We start from the raw sequence: 17492 nt of genomic DNA on the forward strand, positions 1-17492 counted from the left end.
AGCTCCTTCTTTGGGCGAAGGAGAACAGGATAAACCTGCTGACGAGGTTTGTTCAGGGACAGAAGAATGTGAGGGCGGACATGCTCAGCAGGAAAGGGCAGGTCCTTCCCACAGAATGGACCCTCAACCAACAGGTCTGTCAGAGTCTCTGGAGGCTGTGGGGGAGACCCCTCATCGATCTTTTTGCCTCCAACTTATCCAAGAGGATCCCCATCTATTGCTCCCTAGTTCCGGACAGAGAGGCAATAGCAGTAGACGCCTTTTTGATGGATTGGACGGGGATGGACACTTATGCTTTTCCCCCGTTCAAGATCATCAATCTGGTAGTCAGGAAATTCGCCCTCCTCGATTCGGGACGGATGATCCTGATAGCTCCGTTCTGGCCGATGAGGGAATGGTTCACGGAGGTGGTGGACTTGTTGATGGACTTTCCAAGAAGCCTCCCTGCAAGTCCAAATCTGCTCAGACAACCCCACTTCGAGAGATATCATCAAAACCCCCTCGCTCTCAATCTGACTGCTTTCAGACTATCGAGAAGCTCGTCAGATCGAGAGGCTTTTCAGCGCAAGCTGCGAAACCTATCGCCAGAGCGAGGAGGGTCTCTTCGCAGAGGGTCTACCAGTCCAAGTGGGAGACTTTTAGGGCTTGGTGTAGGAAGCACAAGATTTCCTCATCCACTACCTCTGTGAGCCAGATTGCAGATTTCTTGTTGTACCTCAGACAGGACGCTAAGCTAGCTGTGTCCACTATCAAAGGGTACAAAAGTATGCTCTCTTCCGTCTGTCGGCATAGAGGCTTGGACTTGTCTCGCGATAAGGACTTACATGACCTCTTGAAGTCTTTTGAGACGACCAAGCAGACCCAGTTAAAGCCCCCTTCTTGGAACCTTGATGTGGTTCTTAAATTTCTATGCACCAAGAGATTTGAGCCCATCTCACAGGCTCCCCTTAGGGAGGTTACCAAGAAGACCCTCTTTCTTTTGGCCTTAGCAACAGCTAAAAGAGTTAGTGAAGTCCATGCAATTGAAAAACAGGTAGGCTTCAATCTGAATGGGGCAGTTTGTGCCTTGAGATTAGACTTTCTCGCTAAGAACGAGAACCCTTCTAAGCCCTGGCCGAGGACCTTTGAGGTTCCTAACTTGACCAACCTAGTGGGTCAAGAGCAAGAGAGGCTGCTCTGTCCAGTACGAGCCCTCAAGACCTACTTGTCTCGCACGAAAAGTGTGAGAGGCTCTTCTAGCTCCCTGTGGTGTTCTGTGAAAGATCCTCAAAAGCCCCTTTCCAAGAACGCTTTGTCCTTTTTCCTGAGGGAAGTGATAAGAGAAGCGCATCTCTTGTGTGAGGAGGAACACTTCGGACGTTTAAAAGTGCAAGCTCACGAAGTGAGGGCCATTGCGACCTCGCTTGCTTACCGCAAGAACATGTCGCTCCGTCAAATTATGGATGCGACATTCTGGAGGAGCAACTCTGTGTTCGCCTCTCATTACCTCAGAGAGGTGAGGGTGGATTATGAGAAATGTTATACCTTGGGACCATACGTAGCTACGGCTTCTGTATTAGGCAAAGGAGTTACTACCTCCCCTCAACCTTAGTTTTGTTTACTTGTACATAGGTTGGTGTATTTTTTATTGGTTGTCTGAGGACTTCGACTTGTGTACAGTCACCTCAGTCTAGTTAGATAATTTTTATCTACTTTGCAAATGTTAGGTGGTTGGTTTGGTAAAGTTGCGGTTTTTTATTTTGGGCAATAGGTAGTCCTGAAGTCTAGTCAGATTGTTGGTCTCACCCCGTTGACAGACTCGATTGAGTGTTTTCAGCACTGCAGGTCACATCCTGGCTGACACTCCTAAGGGAAAGCAACTCAAGAGGCAGGAACCTTTGAAGTCAGCTACCTTAGCAGGTAAGGAATCAAGGTGTTTATTTATCCTACAACTTTTTTGGTTGTTTCCCCAACGATGTTACTGTCTATCACCCTCCTCCAAGTGTGTTAATCAGCTATGTATATATAACTGCCAGGTAAGTTCTATTCATAAAAATGGAGTTTTTATGATAAAACAAAGTTTTATGAATACTTACCTGGCAGTTATATATACATTCGAAGGCCCACCCACCTCCCCTCAGGAGACAGGTCGGGCATAGATGAACTGAAGAACAGAAAACGGGAATGATTCCTCCTACCACCCTTTAACGGGTGTTACCACCCAACCACCACAAGGCGGTTGCCTAGTTTTAGAAAAATTCTGCCGAAATAGAGATAATTAGCTATGTATATATAACTGCCAGGTAAGTATTCATAAAACTTGGTTTTATCATAAAAACTCCATTCTTCGCTTCGCTCAAAATCCGTTTTCTGGGCGAGGGACCTGTGTCGCCCAGTGAAATGCTCCTTAAAGCACCATTTCTAAGGTATAAATACTGCTAAATATACCAGAGAAAAAAGTTGCATGGAATGCCAGGAATATACCCAGCTCGCTCACCCTTATAGGGTGTCGGTATAGTAACTGGGGCGTGTTAAAACCACTACCAGAGGTCCCTTACCAATTAGACTTCTCCTTCCTCAACATCCCCCGTTACTACGAGGTGCCGTTCTATGGGATTTTATCAGATCCTTTGTTATCGAAACTACTCCTACCTGGAGACATCTTTTGGAACTTGGATGGGGTTCTTAAATTCTTTCCTTTAATTAGAAACCAAGTCTCAATTGTGTTTAAGGACTTTTAACATTAGAGATCTTCTTTCTGGTAGCTCTTGCATTCTGGCAATGTTATATTCTCCTCAAATGGAACTTTTCTTAACCTTTTACAAGTTATGGGTAAAAATTACCCCTTTTAGAGGAGTTTCAGGCAAAGAATGATTTCAACACTAAAAGTCTACCTTGGCATTTCCAGTTTCCTGCTCTCAATTTCTTCATTGAGGACAACCCGGATGAAAAGACTTTTTGTTGAATTTGGTCTCTGAAAACCATTTCAGTAAAAATGTCATTGTCTAGATCTTGAGCAATGTTAAGAAACTGTTTTGCTTTTTGCATAATAGAGCCATCTCTTTTTTTTTTTTTTTTTTTTTTTTTTAGTAAAGACTGAATATCAGGTGCCCACTATAATCTAGGTGGCAACTTAGTTTTATCATTATCAAAGGTATGAATGTCTTTTTGAAAGAGATGCAAATTCCGTTGGATGCCAATTTTCAGGTCCTTTGGTTGCTACATGGGACATCTTAAGGAGATCTTATGTAAATACTCCCTTTGATGGTATGATGTTGAATTTTTGGGAAACAGGGATACACTCAGTTATGTATAAGAGAAATACCCGATTATTTATAAGCTTTTTTCTTAGAATTCTGCTTGCCTGGCCTCTCTCGCAAGGGATGTCCTAGACGCTCGGACACTGAATCTCACTCGTAATGTTCCCACTTCCGGTGAGATTGCTAAATGGTGTCTTATTTTGTCAATCGCGTGAAAAGAATAACCAGATTGTCACCTTCTTGAAGCTGCAAAGAGTATTGTATCAGAATTGTCCTTTTTCTTTCGATATCTGTTTTCCTTAGGTGGGTTTTCAATTTACTTTTAGATTTACAACCATCCCTCCATCTATTTTTCAGCTTGAGAATATTGGATAAGATATATTGAAATTAAACAATTTTTTTCAAAGAATTATTTCAATATTTACTCAATATTCATATAAAGAGATTCCCACGATTTAGTGGGCTGATAGTCAAGGTACAGTACAGTACTGTAAAGCTGAATTTTCAATATTAATCTTACCCGATGATCATGTAGCTGTCAACTCCGTTGCCCGACAGAAATCTAAGGTCGGGATACGCCAGCGATCGCTATACAGGTGGGGGTGTACACAACAGCGCCATCTGTGAGCAGGTACTCAAGTACTTCTTGTCAACAAGAACTCAATTTTTCCTCTGTCGTGCCACCGGCAAGACCTATTTGGATACGCTGTTGATTCTGGAGTTGTTTCTCACGATTTGGTGATGTATTCGCTCTAGATTTTAGCCTTCGCTATTCAGGAAGCTTTATCATTAGCTTCGCAAGCTTTTGGAATTAATTTGGATTAATTGTTAACGAACTTTGCTAGTTTTTGGAATCCCCCCTTGACCATTTCTACAATTCAAGATGTCTGACCATTCTCAAGTCCCTAAGTACAGGCAGTGTAGTGTTAGGGCCTGTACTAGGCGTCTTCCGAAGGCCTCCATAGATCCTCACACCGTTTGTTCCAATTGTAGGGGTAAATCCTGTCAGTTGGAAGATCGGTGTGAGGAATGCGCTGGGCTTTCGGAATTCGATTTTAACGAATTCCTTAAAAATGCACGTAGGCTAGAGAAGGATAGGATCAGGAGGAGTTCTTCTCGCTCTGTTGATTTTTCCTCTCCCCATGCCCCTCAACCTTTTCCTTCCCCTGTAGTGGTGACTCCCGACCCTGCTACTAGTGCTCAGCCATCCATGGCGGATATGATGCGTGCCATTCAGGCTCTGGGTGACAGAGTGGAGTCATTGGCTAATGACCGTAATCAGCTTTTGGCAGATGTCAAAGAGCTGAAAGCGAAAAGTGCAGTGGGAAGTGTTAGTGCAAGTGAGGTGAAAAGTGTCAGTGTCAGTGTTGCGCATGAGGGTACATCTGTTCGTGCCAGTCGTCCTCCCAGTCCGGGACCTCTTGCAAGCTCCCAAGCCCAGGGGAGAAGCAATGTCGAAAGACCAAAGGGTTCGGCAGGCCTTGATCAGCGTACGGATGTACCCTCAGTGGTTGCGGACGTTTCTCTTAGAGATCGTCCCATCCACATACAGACGAATGAGCCCTATCATCCCTCGTCTGTGGAAGAAGTTTCCAGGAGGAAACGATGGACCAAGGTCTCACGACCGCTCAAGCGTAAGGTCCCTTCCGAGCGAGTCCAACGGCCCAGGTGTAGCCACTGGGTCAGTTCGGACTCGCCGCAGTCTTCCGAAGACTGCACACCTCCCAAGAGAGGTAGAGTGGTTCCACAACAGACTACTGCTCCGTCTGTTGCTGCTCCAACCACGGTAGACCCTAAGTGGCCCATGCTGCAGACTATGCAGTCTCAGCTTGCTGCGTTCATGCAAGAGTATCATGCTGAGAAGGTTGACACTGCCCCTGTTAGCCTACAACCTGCCGCGGTTGTGCGCTCAGCAGATACTGCGGCTGCCTGCTCCCACACTCCACCTGTGAGAGCTCCACCACCGATGCGCAGTCCACCCTGCCAGACGCATGGTCTTGCTGCACCATCCGTTGACATGCGTGAGCTACCGCATCAGCAGTGGGAAGGTGCTGTAGAGCTGCCGGGTTCTGACTCTATGCGGCATGCTCCGCAACCCATGCGGCATGCTCCGCATCCCATACGGCATGCTCCGCAACCCACGGCAGTCCCTCCCACGCACCAGCTCTCTGCTTTTGTTGTTGCCAGCTCGCAGACTGACCAGCAGCGGCATGATGTTGGATCCGCAGCAGCTACGCATGCACCCGTGCTGCCGGATTCAGCCGTTCAGCTTTCTGCTCCGCCTTTGCCACTTCCTACTCAGCTTTCGGATGATGGAGTTTCGGATGACGAAGATGCACATGTGGATGAACCGCACTCAGACTTAGAAGAGCCCAAGTCTACGCCTCCCTCCTTAGACTTTCGTAAAGTCCTTGCCTTGTTCAGGGACTTGTACCCAGAACAGTTTGTGTCTGCAACCCCTCGCTCTCCTCCCTCCGAGTTTGCTCTGGGCATGCAGTCTGCTGCTCCTGCCTTCACCAAGCTTGTCCTCGCACGCTCATCCAAGAGAGCTTTGAGGGTTTTGGGAGAGTGGTTGCAGTCCAAGAAGCAACTGGGAAAGACTGCATTCATCTTTCCGCCTACCAAGCTTGCTTCCAAATCTAGCGTCTGGTATGCCACGGGAGAGCAACCCGGCTTGGGGGTTCCTGCCTCTGCCCAGGGCGACTTTTCAAGTCTGGTTGACTCTCCCCGCAGGCTGGCTATGAGACGTTCGAAGATTTGCTGGTCCTTTTCTGACATGGATCATCTGTTGAAGGGAGTCTTTCGTGCTTTTGAGATCTTCAACTTCCTCGATTGGTGTTTGGGAGCGTTAAGCAGAAAGACTTCCCCTTCGGATAAGGACTCTGCCATGCTGATCATGTCTTGCATGGACAAAGCCATTCGGGATGGGTCTGGTGAACTTGCGGCTTCGTACACGTCGGGAGTGCTTAAGAAGAGGGAACATCTTTGCTCCTTCTTGTCGTCTGGTATCACTCCTTGCCAGAAGTCGGAGTTGTTGTTTGCTCCTCTCTCCAAGTGTCTGTTTCCGGAGGAGCTGATCAAGGGGATGGCTTCCTCACTGATCCAGAAGGATACCCATGATCTGATGGCTTCTTCCGCACGTAAGGCTAAAGCTTTACCTTCCGTGCCTAGACCTTTCCGTCCTGCAGCAGTAGACACACCAGCTACTAGGTTCATCCCGCCCTTTCGTGGCAGAACCTCCAGCAGAGAAGGTACCCGTGCCGACAGTCACCGTGGCAAATCCAAGAAGGGTTCCAAGTCCGCAAAAGGCAGGTTCTGACTGCCTTCCTCTCCAGACAGCAGTGGGAGCCAGGCTCAAGTTCTTCTGGCGAGCTTGGGAGAGCAGAGGTGCAGACGCTCAGTCTGTGAAGTGGCTAAAGGAGGGGTACAGAATTCCGTTCTGCCGCAGTCCCCCTCTAGCTTCATCTCCCATCAACCTCTCTCCCAACTACAAGGAGAAGGACAAGAGGCTAGCGTTGCAACAAGAGGTGTCGCTCTTGCTACAAAAGGGAGCGGTAGTCATAGTCCGGGACCATCAATCCCCGGGCTTTTACAACCGTCTCTTCCTGGTAGCGAAGAAGACAGGAGGTTGGAGACCGGTGCTGGACGTCAGTGCTCTCAATACTTTTGTCACCAAGCAGACGTTCACGTTGGAGACGACGAAGTCGGTCCTAGCAGCGGTCAGGAAGGAGGACTGGATGGTCTCGTTAGACCTGAAAGACGCGTACTTTCACGTTCCCATCCATCCAGACTCCCAACCTTTCCTAAGGTTCGTCTTTGGAAAGGTCGTGTACCAATTCCAAGCCCTGTGCTTTGGCCTAAGCACGGCACCTCTTGTGTTTACCAAACTGATGAGGAATATTGCCAAATTCCTTCACTTGGCAGACATCAGAGCCTCCCTCTATTTGGACGACTGGCTTTTAAGAGCTCCGTCAAGTCGTCGCTGTCTGGAGAATCTCAGATGGACTATGGATCTGACCAAGGAATTGGGCCTCCTGGTCAATATAGAGAAGTCCCAACTCGTCCCATCCCAGACCATTGTCTATCTAGGTATGGAGATTCAGAGTCGAGCTTTTCGGGCTTTTCCGTCGGCCCCAAGGATCAATCAAGCCCTAGAATGCATCCAGAGCATGCTGAGAAGGAACCGATGTTCAGTCAGGCAGTGGATGAGTCTAACAGGGACACTTTCATCGCTGGCCCAGTTCATCGAGTTAGGGAGACTCCACCTCCGCCCCCTTCAGTATCATCTAGCTGCTCAGACACTAGAGGCGGTTTCAGTGCCTGTTTCCGAAGAGATGAGGTCTACACTGACGTGGTGGAAGAACAGCATTCTTCTCAAGGAAGGTCTACCATTGGCTGTTCAGACCCCCGACCACCGTCTCTTCTCGGACGCATCGGACACGGGCTGGGGTGCGACACTGGACGGACAGGAATGCTCGGGCACGTGGAATCAGGAGCAAAGAACACTTCACATCAATTGCAAGGAGCTTTTGGCAGTTCATCTGGCCTTGATAAACTTCAAGTCCCTCCAGCTAAGCAAGGTGGTGGAGGTGAACTCCGACAACACTACAGCCTTGGCTTACATCTCCAAGCAAGGAGGGACTCATTCGAGGAAGTTGTTCGAGATCGCAAGGGACCTCCTCATTTGGTCAAAAGATCGAAAGCTTTCGCTGGTAACGAGGTTCATTCAGGGCGACATGAATGTCATGGCAGATCGCCTCAGCCGGAAGGGTCAGGTCATCCCCACAGAGTGGACCCTTCACAAGAATGTTTGCAGCAGACTATGGGCCCTGTGGGGTCAGCCCACCATAGATCTATTCGCTACCTCGATGACCAAGAGGCTCCCGATGTATTGTTCTCCGATCCCAGACCCAGCAGCAGTTCACGTGGATGCCTTTCTGCTGGATTGGTCCCATCTAGACCTGTATGCGTTCCCTCCGTTCAAGATTGTCAACAGGGTACTTCAGAAGTTCGCTTCCCACGAAAGGACACGGTTGACGTTGGTTGCTCCCCTCTGGCCTGCGAGAGAATGGTTCACAGAGGTACTGCAATGGCTAGTGGACGTTCCCAGGACTCTTCCTCTAAGAGTGGACCTTCTGCGTTAGCCTCACGTAAAGAAGGTACACCCAAGCCTCCACGCTCTTCGTCTGACTGCCTTCAGACTATCGAAAGACTCTCAAGAGCTAGAGGCTTTTCGAAGGAGGCAGCCAGAGCGATTGCCAGAGCAAGGAGGACATCCACTCTCAGAGTCTATCAGTCAAAATGGGAAGTCTTCCGAAGCTGGTGCAAGGCGAATGCAGTTTCCTCAACCAGTACCTCTGTCACACAGATAGCTGACTTTCTGTTACATCTCAGGAATGTAAGATCCCTCTCAGCTCCTACGATCAAGGGTTACAGGAGTATGTTGGCAGCGGTCTTCCGCCACAGAGGCTTGGATCTTTCCACCAACAAAGATCTACAGGACCTTCTTAGGTCTTTTGAGACCTCAAAGGAACGTCGGTTGTCCACTCCAGGCTGGAACCTAGACGTAGTTTTAAGGTTCCTGATGTCATCAAGATTCGAACCGCTTCAATCAGCCTCTTTTAAGGATCTCACATTAAAGACTCTTTTCCTCGTTTGCTTAGCAACAGCTAAAAGAGTCAGTGAGATCCACGCCTTGAGCAGGAACATAGGTTTTACATCTGAAACGGCTACACGTTCCTTGCAGCTCGGTTTTTTGGCTAAAAACGAGCTTCCTTCCCGTCCTTGGCCCAAGTCGTTCGAGATCCCAAGCCTGTCCAACTTGGTGGGGAACGAACTAGAGAGAGTACTTTGCCCAGTAAGAGCTCTTAAGTACTATTTAAGACGGACAAAGCCATTACGAGGACAATCAGAAGCTTTATGGTGTTCTATCAAGAAGCCTGCTCTACCGATGTCTAAGAACGCAGTTTCTTACTACATCAGGCTTCTGATTAGAGAGGCACATTCTCATCTGAAGGAAGAAGACCTTGCTTTGCTGAAGGTAAGGACGCATGAAGTAAGGGCTGTCGCTACTTCAGTGGCCTTCAAACAGAACCGTTCTCTGCAGAGTGTTATGGATGCAACCTATTGGAGAAGCAAGTCAGTGTTCGCATCGTTCTATCTCAAAGATGTCCAGTCTCTTTACGAGAACTGCTACACCCTGGGACCATTCGTAGCAGCGAGTGCAGTAGTAGGTGAGGGCTCAGCCACTACATTCCCATAATCCCATAACCTTTTTTAATCTTTCTCTTGAAATACTTTTTATTGTTGTTTTTGGGTTGTACGGAAGGCTAAGAAGTCTTACGCATCCTGGTTGATTTGGCGGGTGGTCAAATTCTTTCTTGAGAAGCGCCTAGATTAGAGGTTGTGATGAGGTCCTTTAGTATGGGTTGCAGCCCTTCATACTTCGGCACCTAGGAGTCGTTCAGCATCCTAAGAGGACCGCTAGGCTCAGTAAGGAAGACGTACTTAAAAAAGGCAGAGTAATGGTTCAAGTCGACTTCCTTACCAGGTACTTGTTTATTTTATGTTTGTTATTTTGAATAACTGATAAAATGAAATACGGGATACTTAGCTTATTATGTTAACATGTATGCTGGTCTCCACCCACCACCCTGGGTGTGAATCAGCTACATGATCATCGGGTAAGATTAATATTGAAAAATGTTATTTTCATTAGTAAAATAAATTTTTGAATATACTTACCCGATGATCATGAATTTAAGGACCCGCCCTTCCTCCCCATAGAGAACCAGTGGACCGAGGAGAAAATTGAGTTCTTGTTGACAAGAAGTACTTGAGTACCTGCTCACAGATGGCGCTGTTGTGTACACCCCCACCTGTATAGCGATCGCTGGCGTATCCCGACCTTAGATTTCTGTCGGGCAACGGAGTTGACAGCTACATGATCATCGGGTAAGTATATTCAAAAATTTATTTTACTAATGAAAATAACATTTTTCAGAACAGATGCTATTTACAGACCCCTGTCTGTCAAAGATTGCAATCACTCAGGACAGACTATCTTAAAAACCATGTCAGGTGCTTATTTCTTTCGCCAAGCTAGTGATAAAAGACTGGGTAAGTACTGTATTGAAATGATTTTTAAATCGAAAACTTGATTTTTCATAAAAGGGTTGGGTTTAAGCATGTGAAATAGTGTTAGTTTTGATAGCTTCCCATTCTAGAAGTATGTTTGATGGTGATATGTTAACATGCTAGTTACAGTTGCTGAAAATGTATTTTGAAATATATTTTAGTACTTTTTGTACTTACAGTATATCCATACATACAGAAGGAAGTAGGTGACGATTTTATTTTAGGCCTTCCATAATTCGACGAAGAATACGTCGAAAGTCGGAAGGTTACTCTACATTGTATTCTCGTTCTTTCATAGAAAACGTTCGCACTATAGACGACATTCAACGTCCAAGTCCAGAAGTTCTACGTCTAGGAGGAGAACAAGATCCAGGTCACGTCGTAGGAGTCGCTCTCGATCACGCTCCAGGTTGAGTAGATACCAAGAGTTCATTTATGGTTTCATGTACAGTATGCGTGTTTATGAATAGGTAAAAGCAAACCTTTCTGGGCAGGTTTTCTCTATTTCAATAAAGCTTCCTGAACATCATTGCTGTTCCTCCTCCTCTGGAAGGAACAGCCTCAATCTCTGAATGGATGTAGCGGGAGGAAGAGCAATCGACTTCATTTGAATGTAGTTCTTTATTAAGATGTTATTGCTACAGTACAACATAGTAGTGGCCATTTTGGAGGTTTTCTCCAACCAGTAATGACAAAGCTCTACTTAGGCTCAAGTTTATAAAAGGCCTTTTTGGGCTCAAGCCATGTCGTCCTGATGGAAGTTCCTCAAAGGCAGCTTCCTAGGGTATATTACAACTACGGCGATATTCCCAGAGAATTTACCTTCAGGTACCCAGAATTCTAACTCCTGGAGCGAGTATCCCTAAAAAGACCTTAGGGATATCGTAAATATCAGTGGACGTATTCTTGACACGCCTCATAGCAATCTATACCCCGAATAGAGTTAACACTTCGTAGGGGTAAAATGGCAAGAAACGAAAACGATAAGAAAGGGGGGAGCCGTTCATAAGGCATCTCTCCTCCCCGTTTCGAAAGCGTGCCCTGCGCCGCTCACGGCGCCATCTGTATTCCTTTTTGCGTAGCTCTACGACTCGGTGTGTTTTCCCTGTTTTCTACCCAATCTTGGAATTTTCTCGCTTAATAATGCTTTCTCCAACTTCTTCTGCCTCGGATAAGTTGAGTACTATTTCTTTTATGTATAAATGTAGGCTCTTGGTTAAAATTAAAGTAATTAAAAGAGTTATCTTTGATACAAGAGCTGTTGCCTGCTGGAGGCATCATGGATGCTGTCGCTCGCTAAAATAGGATTTATTTGTTAGCAAGAGCGACGTTCCCAGCCCCTTTGCGCTTAAATATTAGCTATTTAGCTTATTTAGGAATTCTGTTATGATGCGATAGTAGTGTGCCTGGCGAAGTTTTGCCAAGGCTGCCAACACTAGTCTTTGTAGGCTAGCTGTTGGCCTATGTACTTCCAGCATGATAATTAGTCTTCCAAATGTGAATTTATTGCTTTAAGCGTTAGGCAACGTTATACATATAAGTCCTTTTCGAGTACCTTCCAAGATAGTATTGGTGTGAGTTTCGGTGAATTAGGTAATCGATTCTCTTAGTGCCTAGGCTAGGTTGTCTTAGGTCATTATAATATTATCTGTTCCCCGTTTGCTCCCTTCTCTTCGGGGAAGGGGCAAACCCTTTCCCTCTGTTTAAGCCTTAGGCTTAACTCTAGTGGTTTATTTGAATTAATCTTCAAATATATCTATGCTGGAGTAGTACTGTACCTTCCCGTTCCAACTGTATTGGTTCAGAGGGGGACAGTACAACAGTGTTTAGTCTGAGCCCGGTTGGTCTGGCATGGGGCAGAGTCTCCCTTGCTGATTGACTCGGGCATTAAGGGTTATCCCCTTGGTCCACCTTGTTGGGTTCCAGTAGTGATCCCTTTACTCGGTGACTCATCAGACTGTCCCATTGCCGTTCCGGTCTCGGGATATGTTCCCTTTTCTGGAAAGGCAATTCCTTCCTTGCCGTGGTTCTTGGGAGGCAGCCAGTAGTGCCGGCCTCCCTCTCGGGTCTTTCTCTAACTGAGATGAACTGTCTTTGTTGGGAATGACCCTTAACCAAGGTAAGGTTGGATAGGACCCTCTGTCCTTCCCTTCTTTTTTTCCGTTCCTTGTGTCAGTCGTCTGCATCCTTGCCTAGCCTAGGTTGGGATGAGGAACTGGCGTGGTCTCCTGTCGGCCGGCAGAGTGTGCCGACCGGCAGAGACCATTACTTCGAGTGCTGCCCGGTCCTTTCTTGGTCCCTCCATCGCTGCCGTCTGTAGATTCAGTAGGCAGCGGTTAGGAAGCTTGACTTAGTGTCTCCCCTTCCTTTCGGCACTCTTTCGGGTGCCGGGCCCAGAGACTCATAGTCTCTTAACCCGGCACTCATTCTATTGTCTTAGTATGTGTTGTCCTTGCCGTCTGCCGGCCTACAGGCCGGCCGTCGGTGGGGAGGGGTGTTCTCCAGTTCTCTTGCTGTCGGTCGGCGTTGGGTGTATACCTTTGCCGGCCGGTCTCTTGCTCATCTGTCGGCCACTACAAGTGGGGCTGGCAGCCGAGCGCTGCCTAGTGTGGGGGGCCAGCCGGCAGGGTTTGTTTACTGCTGCCGGCCGGCCTGCGACACTGCCCAGTCAGCCGGCCACTAAGAATGATGGCCGGCAACGCAGTGCAAACCGGGTGGCTGCGGTCCGGCAACCACTGCCGGCCGGTTCAGGCATGGGATCTGGAGTTCTCCCCAATAAGGGTGATCTGATGTTGTGTACTTGAGATCTACCTTTCGAAAAACGGGGGGGGGGGGTGCTGACCGGCAATAGCCGGCTGGCACACCACCCTCAGGTACTGTATCAGTCCTCTCTTGGTGGTATATTCAACCAAGGGAGTTCATGATGTAGTAGGTTACAACACTGTCTTTTCTATCTTACTTGTGTTACTGGTACAATCACCTGGTGTCGCCTTACAAGGATAAAAGATAATTCTTTTATCCCTGGCCGGAATGGTAATATTTTACCTTAGGTGTGAGCTACACCTAATTTCCTTTGGAAATACGTTCTCTGGTTATTCTAGTAAAGACTAACTATGTGACTTGGCTGGTGGGCTTCCACAGGTGTTTGTGTGGGTTTCACAAGTAGGTGTCTTTCCCTTATTCTTGTTGAATACTCATTTGTTACATGTGAATTGAAATTCACTTGATATTCATGGAAATTTTTCTTCTTTTACAGGAGGAGCATCCGAAGTGTGATAGTGTCTTCTGCAATGTCCGCAGTAAGAACTTTTGCGGACATGCCTCGTGTAGGAGGCACGGGGCTTGTGCAGCCTCCAATGATGACCATCGTTACTGGGATCCGCAGGTATGTGCTGTATGTACTAACCTGCTATCAGAGGCTTTTGAATCCCCTAGGTCGGCGGAGTCAAGAGATGCAGCGAGGGAGAGGCTTCGCTTATGGGTAAGGGGTTTTCAGAAAAACACCACTGGACCTTGTCTTCCTAACGAGAAGATGAGGGCATACCTTTTTCCCAAGGCTTCCCCTGATGCTGTTGTTCCCCAGCCTCGGCCGGAGATCCCTCTGATCCAGATTCCAGTGGAGGAGGATGTCGCTGACGCCATGCAGGACATCCAGTTGGACGACAAGATGTCCGACTTGTCCGATCGTGCGGAGCAGGATCTCCTCGCAGAGGGCGAGGAGGAGGATCGAGATCCTATTGCCGTGGAGGAAGAGGTTCCCGTATCATCAGGTCTCTGAACCTATCCCCTCTACCTCGTCCGCTCTTCCAGCAGAGCTTGGACAGGCTCTCTCTTCCATCGTTGGTATGATCCAACAGATGCAGAGGGAGAATAATCAGAAGGCCGCTACTTTGGAGCTCCAGATGCAGAAGATCACAGCATCACGTGGACCTCCAAAGAAGCTCAACGTTAGGGACCTTCCTCTGTGCTCGGATGCCAACCCGTGGAGATATGCCGAGCACATGCCGATGACGATTGGGAAGATCGTCATGTCGGAGAAACTGGGCTCAGTTCCCCTTGAGGAGGTGGAATTCTGGCCCAGTAGAGGGGCCTACCCAGACTGCTATGTCCGTTTGAAGAAGGAGCCGGCTTCGAAGGAGGAGACGGAACCAAAGGAGGTGATTATCCTGGATCACTCCAAGGCTCAAGCCACTTTAACAGCTGCTTTAAAGGAGAGGGGGTTCTCAAACTCAAAAGTTGCCGCTTTGAGTAAGAAGCACCCCTCCTTTGTATCCTCCCCGGCTAGGGCCTTCCCCTTTATGCAAAAGGGGTTTGCGGCCGTCATGAAGGCGGTTGAAGCTGGCAAGCCGTGCCCGTCTTTGGAGGAATGTAAACCTCTATCGTTGGCATTGCCAATGGACAATAAGGACTGGAAGGAGGTGCACCTTACTTTCTCGGTTGGGAAGTTGGACGCCGACATTGCAGGACAGCAGTTCGGCGAAAACCTTCCCAAGTTGTCGGAATTCCTTCTACGGAGGGAATTGGACACAAAGGAGCGCCTGGCAGCCTCGATGTCTCTCCAGACCAACATGGAGACGATGGCTAGCGACCCCAAGATGCCAGAGATGTTCATGGTTATGGCCAAAATCCATCTGGCCACAGTAACCAAGGACCTCTATTGCTTTGTTAAAGCAAGGAGGGCCTGTAGGGAGTTTGTGTTCGCCTCGGCCACAGTGAGGCATGAACCCAAGAGGCTAATTTCATCCAGCATCTGGGGTAAAGATCTCTTTCCCAAGGACGTGGTCAAAGAGATCGTGGACAAGGCAGCCACTGAGAACCGCAATCTTCTCCTGAAGTGGGGCCTGTCCCTTAAGAGGAAGTCTTCTCCGGATGAGGGCCCTCAGCCGAAAGGAAAGGCGAAGAAGTCAAGGTTTTCCTCCCGTCCAGCCAAGTCCTTCAAACCGCAAAGACAACAGCAGCAGCAGCCAGCTTTGCCTCCGGTTCCACAACTGGTAGCCCAGACCCCGACCACCTTCCAATGGGTTCCCCAAGCCATGTCATCAGCTTCCCCGGCATTCAATCCCGTGTTCGAGGGACAGTCGACCACGTTTCGTGCAAGACCCAGAGGAGCAGCTAGAGGGTCATCAAGACGCCCCTCTAGGGGACGAGGATTCAGAGGTGGTCGCGGCCAGGGAGGCAAGACTGCAGGGCAGTCAAAGTGAAGTGTCGCCGGTAGGTGGGAGACTTCAGTATTTCCGGGATCGCTGGACCTTCGATCCCTGGGCCCACAGCCTTCTCAAAAATGGACTGGGTTGGAGTTGGTACAGTACTCCGCCCCAGTGCCCTCAATTTTTCCAACACTCCACCCCCGTTTTGGAGGAGTACATCCAAGATCTGTTGGAGAAAAAGGTGATCAGGAGGGTAAAGTCCATCAAGTTCCAAGGGAGGCTGTTTTGTGTTCCCAAGAAAGACTCGGGGAAACTCAGAGTCATTCTGGACTTGTCACCACTCAACAAGTTCATAGTGAACCACAAGTTCAAGATGTTAACGTTACAACACATAAGGGCCTTACTGCCCAAGAGGGCATATACCGTCTCCATCGATTTGTCAGACGCATATTGGCACGTTCCAATAAGTCGTCGTCTCTCCCCCTACCTAGGATTCAAGCTACAACAAAAACTTTACGCTTTCAGGGCGATGCCCTTCGGACTAAACATAGCCCCAAGGATCTTTACGAAGCTTGCGAGCGCAGCTCTCAAACAGTTACGCCTAAAAGGGTTCCAGGTAGTAGCCTACCTGGACGATTGGTTGGTGTGGGCAGCATCCAGAGCAGAATGCTTGCAAGCTTCCCTACAAGTGATTCAGTTCCTGGAATATCTAGGCTTCATGATCAACAGAAAGAAGTCTCGTCTTTCTCCAGCTCAGAGGTTCCAGTGGTTGGGAATTCACTGGGATCTAGTGTCACACCGTCTTTCCATCCCGATGTCAAAGAGGAAGGAAATAGCGGGGTCTGTCAGGAGACTTCTAGGTTCCGAGAGGATATCAAGACGCGAACAAGAGAGGGTTTTGGGCTCTCTTCAGTTTGCATCAGTAACAGACCCAGTGCTAAGAGCACAGTTAAAAGATGCAGCGGGAGTATGGAGAACCTTTGCATCGAAAGAGCGAAGGGACTTGAAGAGACCGGTCCCACTTCGACTACGTTCTCTTCTCAGACCGTGGTCTCAAGCCAGTCGTCTAAAGAGGTCTCTACCTCTTCAGCCATCCCCCCGTCAGTGACAATCCACACAGACGCCTCAAAGGTAGGGTGGGGGGGTCACTCCCATCGGAAAAAAGTGCAAGGGATCTGGTCCAAGCTATTTGGGACCTTTCACATAAACTTTCTAGAAGCTATGGCAGTACTTCTTACCCTGAAGAAAGTATCCCCACGTCACTCGATCCACGTAAGGTTGGTACTGGACAGCGAGGTGGTTGTGAAATGTCTGAATCGGCGGGGATCGAGATCCCCACCTCTCAACCAGGTAATGTTAGCCATATTCCGACTGGCGGAGAAGAAGAAGTGGCACCTGTCAGCAGTTCACCTTCAAGGAGTCCGGAATGTGACCGCGGACGCTCTATCCAGGGTTACACCGATAGAGACAGAATGGTCCCTAGACGCAGGATCATTCTCTTTCATCTTGAGACAAGTCCCAGAACTGCAGATAGACCTCTTCGCGACGAAGGACAACAAGAAGCTGCCGAAATATGTGTCCCCATACGTGGACCCCTCGGCAGAAGCAATAGATGCGATGTCCCTCGATTGGAACAGATGGTCCAGGATCTACCTGTTTCCCCCTCACAAACTGATGTTGAGGGTCCTCAACAAACTGAGATCCTTCAAGGGAGTAGCAGCAATAGTGGCCCACAAGTGGCCGAACAGTGTATGGTTCCCTCTAGCTCTGGAACTACGACTGAGGTTTCTACCACTCCCGGACCCAGTTCTGTCCCAGCAAGTCCAGAAGTCGACTGTCTTCGCTTCATTACAGAAAACCCGAACCCTGCAGCTCATGATTTTCTCTCCCTAGCGGTGAAGAAACGGTTCGGAATCTCGAAAGATAGTATCGACTTCCTGGAAGAATACAAGTGTAAGTCTACTAGGAG

The 17492-nt window shown here is 48.3% G+C and overlaps 1 protein-coding gene across 1 annotated transcript in view; it reads left to right on the forward strand.

Annotated features, from left to right (window-relative positions):
* LOC137633399 (uncharacterized) overlaps positions 1-17492 on the forward strand; it is a 102337-nt gene that overhangs the window by 59127 nt on the left and 25718 nt on the right. Inside the window, exons 5-6 of the mRNA XM_068365626.1 lie at positions 10243-10358; positions 10675-10785. Coding sequence (XP_068221727.1) covers positions 10243-10358; positions 10675-10785 — 227 coding nt within the window. The remainder of the gene's footprint in view (positions 1-10242; positions 10359-10674; positions 10786-17492) is intronic.

This window comes from Palaemon carinicauda, chromosome 43, assembly GCF_036898095.1.
Source record: "Palaemon carinicauda isolate YSFRI2023 chromosome 43, ASM3689809v2, whole genome shotgun sequence".
In the NCBI taxonomy this organism is placed as follows: domain Eukaryota; kingdom Metazoa; phylum Arthropoda; class Malacostraca; order Decapoda; family Palaemonidae; genus Palaemon; species Palaemon carinicauda.